Below are 6,746 nucleotides of genomic sequence, written 5' to 3'. Positions count from 1 at the left end.
ACTTCCGCCTCCCAAAGGCGCGGGATTACAGGCTGAGCCACTGAGCCCGGCTAGAACAGAGTTTGAAAAATTGTTTGGTCTCCACAGTGGGTCACGCCTGTAATCCCAGTACTTTGGGAGGTGGAAGCAAGAGGATTGCCTGAGCCTGAGTTCGAGACCAGCCTGGGCAACATGGCAAGACCATGTCTCTACAAAAAAAAATTAGCTGGGCATGGTGTCACATGCCTACAGTCCTAGCTACCTGAAAGGCTGAGGTGGAAAGATCACCTAAGCCCAGCAGGTCAAGACTGTGTTGACCATGAGCATGGCACTGCACTCCAGCCTAGGCAACAGAGTGAGGCTTTGACTCAAAAGAAAAAAAAAAGAAAAATTGTTTGGTCTTGATAGGAAGGTATTGATTGAACCCAGCAAGCAGATGATGTCAGACCTACTGTATCTTTCTTGTTAGTCTCCACAACCATCTGAAACCCACAGCCATCTGGGAAGACACCTTCCTTCTCCACACTGATTACTTATTCCATGTGTTTTGCTCACATTTGTCCAAAATTGAGAGACAACAGAGGACCAGGGCTTGGGGGGTATTACTGCTCTGTAGAGTAGGACTGAAGAACCCTTCAGGATTTCCCAACTAGGTTTGCATTAATGATCTCAACTTCCCTGGAGTTTGGGTAATCCTAGTCCCACTTTTATGGACAAAGATACTGAGGTTCAGAGATATTAAAAGGAATGCCCGGCCGGGCTCAGTGGCTCAGCCTGTAATCCCAGCACTTTGGGAGGCCGAGGTGAGTGGATTGCCTGAGCCCACGGGTTCAAGACCTGCCTGGGCAACTTGACGAGACCTCATCTCTACAATAAATCAAAAATTAGTTGGGCATGGTAGCGTGTGCCTATAGTTCCAGCGACTTGGAAGGCTGAGGCAGAAGGATCGCTGGAGCCCAGCAGGTTGAGGCTGCGGTGGCCGGGAGCGGCCATTGCACTCCAGTCTGAGTGACAGAGTGAGATGCCAACTCAAAAAAAAAGGAATGCCCAAAGTCATCAGCAAGCAAGAGAAATGAACACACAGGTCTATCTGGTAACATAAATCATAGACTCCCACACCATGGATTGCTGGAATTACTTCGTTCTTCTGTTTTACCTCTCCCTGTTCACCTCCAAATGCCTTCTTAGCCCAAGCAGAGATGACTGTCCCAAGATACTTAGTGTTTTGTTTTGTTGAGTTGGAGTCTCACTTTGTTGCCCAGGCTGGAGTGCAGTGGCATGTTCACAGCCACTGCAGCCTCGACTTGCTGAACTCAGGTGATCCTTCTACCTCAGCCTTCCTAGTAGCTGGAACTACAGGTGCATGTTACCACGCCAGGCTAATTTTTTAAATTTATTGTAGAGATGAGGTCCCGTCAAGCTGCCCAGGCTGGTCTCAAACCCCTGAGCTCAGGCAAACCTCTCGCCTTGGCCTCCCAAAGTGCTAGGATTACAGACTTGAGCCACAGTACCCTACTGATGCTTGAGTGTTAAAGACCTCCTAATGATCCACTTTTTTCCCATTCTGCTGTCATAATTAACATCTGTTTAGCTCCTTACATTATTTTGAATATCTCTTTCACTCTTATTTAAATTTCACAACAACTCTATGAGATAGACAGATCAAGAATTGTCTTCATTTCTCTGTGAGAAAACTAGGCTGACAGAATAAATGACTTGCCCAAGGGAAGTCCAGATGTCAGCCCTGGGCCCTATCAGGCAGTAAGTGGAGAATCCAGATCCTGTGCTTCTTGTGCATTGGCACCTGCCTCTAGTATCACACCCCTATCGCCTATCGTGTGTCAGAGTCATATACATGAAGCCATCACCACAGCCACAGCTGAACACTGGGAATGGAAGTGTAGGCCCACAGCATTCTCTGCATTCATGATGAGGATACCCTGCTACTGCAGGAGTTGGTGAGACTCTGGCAATGAGAAGAAGGCTTCTGGGAATGTAAGAAAATGATTTTGGTCCAGGCCAGGGACTTGCTTGGCAGCATCTCTGGGAGTCTGGAGGCAGTGCTGAGAAGGCTCAGATCCTGGTTTGGGGGTAGAAGAGGCTGTACCTTGTGGATATGGGAAGGATGGGGGGACTTTCCTCACTCTGGACTCTGGCACTTACCAACCATCAGCTTCCCCTTTGTGCAGATCACAGCCTGGGTCTTCAGAAGTGACTACAGACAACTTCTTTCTCCCAGAAGCCAAGAGCACCCAGAAACGCAAACTTTCTCAGAAACGGAAGACATTGGTTAGTGATGGTGTCATTTTGGAACACCAAGTATGAGCCCCAGGCCTTATCTGTCTCCCTGTCTGCAATCCAGAAGCACCACCTGCCTGAAACATGCCCTGTAGAGCAGCTTCTTCCCAGTCAAGAGAGTGTGGTTCGCAGAGACCAGACCCACAAGATTTTGGGGAGGAGGGTGTGCACACTGGCCACTCCTCATCTGAAAAGCTTTCCCAGACCTCCCTAGGCCAACAGAAACTTGGCCTCTGCCAACAGATGCCCCTCCCCTGCAGCTCAGCATTCTGGAGTGGACCTCATTTCTCAACCAGCCTGCCATGTGGGATGGTCACACCAGGGGTGTAACTGTATCTTTTTGTCTTTATGGCCCTAGTGTCTGATAGGTTGGTGGAATGGCTGGCATATGTCAAGAGCTCCATGAATGCTGATGAGTAGGTGTGCTAATACAGGAGGAAAGGGTTGTTTCTCCACTGTACTGTTGGCTGTGGGTCCCTACCCCACTCCTGTTTGTTCAAGTTGTTTTTGTTTTTAGATATGGGGGGAGGTCTTGCTACGCTTCCCAGTTTGGTCTCAAACTCAAGCAATTCTTCTACCTCAGCCTCAAGCAATTCTTCCACCTCAGCCTCCCAAAGCACCAGGATATCAGGCATGACCTACTGTACCCAGCCTATAAAGTTTTTATATAAAAATGTATGCTGGCCGGGATTAGTGGCTCAGCCTGTAATCCCAGCACTTTGGGAGGCCGAGGTGAGTGGATTGCCTGAGTCCGCGGGTTCGAGACCTGCCTGGGCAACTTGGCGAGACCTCAGCTCTACACTAAATCAAAAAATTAGCTGGGCATGGTAGCGTGCACCTGTAGTTCCAGCTACTTGGAAGGCTGAGGCGGAAGGATCACTGGAACCCAGCAGGCCGAGCCTGCTGTGGCCGGGAGCGGCCACTGCACTCCCGTCTGGGCAACAGAGTGAGATTCCAACTCAAAAAAAAAAAAATTGTATGCTGTATTATTAAGTACTTTTGGGCTTTTGTTGATATGATCACGGGATTGTTATTAGTCAGCAAACAGCCACTGTCCAGATCCACAGAGGAAAAAACATTTGAGTAAACATAACTCCAGCTCATAGTGGAACAGTGTAGGTTGTGTGGTGATTTTCATTGTGTCCCCCTTGTGGAAAATTTGGAAACACATGAGCTACACTTTGTGAGGATGGGGACTTCCAACATTCCTATGGGAGTGACTCCAAGGAGAGAAATGGGGAAAGTATGAACTCTTCGCAGAAACTAAGCACAGCCCGGAAGACCTAATAATTTAGGGCGAACTATGACTCTTTCCCTCCTCCCTCATACTAGGGCCAGGCTCTGACTCCTTTTCTTCTGCACAGCGGCGGCGACTCTGTCCTTATCCACCAGGGGACACTGTTCCCTCCCATCTTCCCTCCGGGACCACCTTCCCTCCGGGACCGCCTTCCCGTTTTCACCTACAGGGGGAAACAAAGCATGGAGCACTTGGGACCGTTCTACCACAACCTGCGGAGGCCTTCCCCAGCTGTTAACAACTTTGGCCAAGACAAGGCCCCTTTTGCTGGTGCAGCTTCCACTCTCCTCTGCAATGTAGAATGGCCAGGTTTCCTCCCAGCGGAAACAGCAGACAGAACACGAGGAGCTTATTTATTCACCAGGGTTAGGTACTTCCTTGACAACTTCCCAAGTGTCTTCCAGGGTTATTTTCCGCTTTTATTAAAAAAATCGCATCGCTCTGGTTCATGCCTATAATCCCAGCACTTTGGGAGACCAAGGCAGGAGGACAGTAATTCAAGACCAGCTTGGGAAACAGAGTGAGACCCTACATCAACAATAACAACAAAAATTAGCCCAGCCGGGCTCAGTGGCTCAGCCTGTAATCCCGCACCTTGGGAGGCTGAGATGAGTGAATTGCCTGAGCCTGCGGGTTCGAGACCCGCCTGGGCAACTTGGCGAGACCTCATCTCTACAATTAAAAAAAAAAAAAAATTAGCCGGGTGTGGTAGCGTGCGCTTGTAATTCCAGCTACTTGGAAGGCTGAGGTGGAAGGATCACTGGAGCCCAGCAGGTCGAGGCTGAGGTGGCCAGGAGCGGCCACTGCACTCCTGTCTGGGCAACAGAGCGAGACTCCAACTCAAAACAAAACAAAACAAAAAAGTTAGCCTGGAGTGGTGGCACGCACCTGTAGTCAGCTACTCCAGAGCTGTAGTGAGATATGATTGTGCCACTAAACACTAACCTGAGACAGAGCAAGAACCCCTCTCTGTAAAAAAAATTAAATAATTTATTTTGTAAAAGTGTACGCACTGGCACGGTGGCTCACATCTGTAATTCCAGCACTGCGAGAGGCCAAGGTGAGAGGATTGCTTGAGCCTAGGAGTTCAAGACCAGCCTTGGCAACATAGCAAGACCTCATCTCTACCAAAAAAATTACAAAATTAGCTGGGCATGGTGGTTGGTGCCTGTAGTCCCAGCTACTAGGGAGGATGACGCAGAAGGATCACCTGATCCCAGGAGGTCAAGGCTACAGTGAACCATGATTCTGCCACTGCACTTCAGCTTGAGCAACAGAATGAGACTCCAGCTTAAAAAAAAAAAAAGTACATGTATTTTTTTTTAAACTTTCTGGCTTGATTTTTGTCTCCCTGGCTTAATTTTTAACAGTTTGTCTCCCCTTATTTTTCCTGTTTGTCTATTTCTACTTTTATTTCCTGATTAATAGTGTATTGATAGTTCTTTTGCTTTATAAGCAACCAGAAATGGCTTGCCTTAAAGTTTTTTTCCTATAACAAAAATATTCTTTTTTTTTTTTGAGTTGGAGTCTCACTCTGTCGCCCAGACTGGAGTGCAGTGGTTGCTCCCGACCACCACAGCCTCAACCTGCTGGGCTCCAGCGATCCTTCCGCCTCAGCCTTTCAAGTAGCTGGAACTACAGTCACGCGCTACCACGCCCGGCTAATTTTTGATTTATTGTAGAGATGAGGTCTCGCCAAGTTGCCCAGCCGGGTCTCAAACCCGTGGGCTCAGGCAATCCACTCACCTCTGCCTCCCAAAGTGCTGGGATTACAGGCTGAGCTCCCGAGCCCAGCCAACAAAAATATTTTAAGCAATTAAAATAAATGCTTTAGCTGGGCTCTGTGGTGTGCATTTGTAGTCCCAGCTACTCAGGAAGCTAAGGCTAGAAGATCACTTGAACCCTAGAGATCAGGATTAGCCTGGGCAACATGGCAAGACCTGGTCCAAAAACAAAAAAAAAGAAAAATGACCGGGCCCAGTGGCTCACACCTGTAATCCCAGCACTTTGAGAGGCCAAGCAAGAGGATTTCTTGAGCCCAGGGGTTCAAGACCAGGCTGGGCAACTTGATGAGACATCGTTTCTACAAGAAAATTAGCTGGGTGTGGTGGCACATGCCTGTAGTTCCAGCTACTTGGAAGACTGAGGTGGAAGGATCACCTGAACCCTGCAGGTCGAGGCTGCAGTGGCCATGAGTGTGCCCCTGTACTCCAGACTGGGCAACAGAGTGAGACTTCAACTCAATAAATAAATAAATAAAAGAGACTCCTATTTAAAAAAAAAAACAAAACCCTTGTGACTGCTGCTCTGACTACATCCCATTTTCAACATGTTATATTTTAAGTAATACTAATGTGAGTCAGGGGAAATGTGAATTTATTTATTTATTTAGAAGTTAGAGTCTCACTCCATCACCCAGGTTGGAGTGCAGTGGCACATTCACTGCCACCCCAGCGTCAACCTGCTGGGCTCAGTTGATCCTTCCACCTCAGCCTTCCAAGTAGCTGGAACTACAGGCGCATGCTTCCATGCCCAACTAATTTTTTATTTATTTATTGTAGAGATGAGGTCTCGCCAAGTTGCCCAGGCTGTTCTCAGTCCCATGGGCTCAGGTAATCCCCTCACACCTCGGCCTCCCAAAGTGCTGGGATTATAGGCTTGTGTTTTTAAAATTTCTTTTTTGTTTTTTGAGTTGGAGTCTCACTCTTGTCACCCAGGCTGGAGTGCAGTGGCATGCTCATGGCCACTGCAGCCTCGACCTGCTGGGCTTACACAATCCTTCAGCCTCAACCTTCCAAGTAGCTAGAACTACAGATGCACGTCACCACACCTGGCTAGCTTTTGTGATTTATTGTAGAGACAAGGTCTCACCAAGTTGAACAGGCTGGTCTCAAATACCTGGGCTCAGGCAATCCTCCATCTCAGCCTCCCAAAGTGCTGGGATTACAGGCTGAGCCACCATACCCAGTCTATTTTTAAATTTCCAAATGATTAAGTATTTGAGAGGTATGTTTATATTGTCAGTTCCTGCTTTCATTGCATATTATAAGTAATTGCAGAGTATGTAGTTAAGACCTTATCTGTGACCATGATTTTTTGTGTATGTTAAGATTGTTCTTTATTTACAATTAATACATATTATAAATTTGTTCATCTGTCATTACCAGTTATA

At 47.6% G+C, this 6,746-nt stretch overlaps 1 protein-coding gene across 2 annotated transcripts in view; it reads left to right on the top strand.

The window, feature by feature from the left end:
- Positions 1-6,746, top strand: part of TSNAXIP1 (translin associated factor X interacting protein 1) — a 21,319-nt gene that overhangs the window by 4,247 nt on the left and 10,326 nt on the right. For both annotated transcript variants that reach the window (XM_008065758.2, XM_021716384.1), the window contains exon 2: positions 2,169-2,268. In XM_008065758.2, coding sequence (XP_008063949.1) covers positions 2,169-2,268 — 100 coding nt within the window. The remainder of the gene's footprint in view (positions 1-2,168; positions 2,269-6,746) is intronic.

Source organism: Carlito syrichta, unplaced genomic scaffold, assembly GCF_000164805.1.
Source record: "Carlito syrichta isolate Samal-C Ts95f unplaced genomic scaffold, Tarsius_syrichta-2.0.1 Scaffold308803, whole genome shotgun sequence".
Taxonomy (NCBI): domain Eukaryota; kingdom Metazoa; phylum Chordata; class Mammalia; order Primates; family Tarsiidae; genus Carlito; species Carlito syrichta.
Note: the sequence above shows the minus strand (reverse complement) of the source record. Positions and strands in the feature narration are given on the sequence as shown.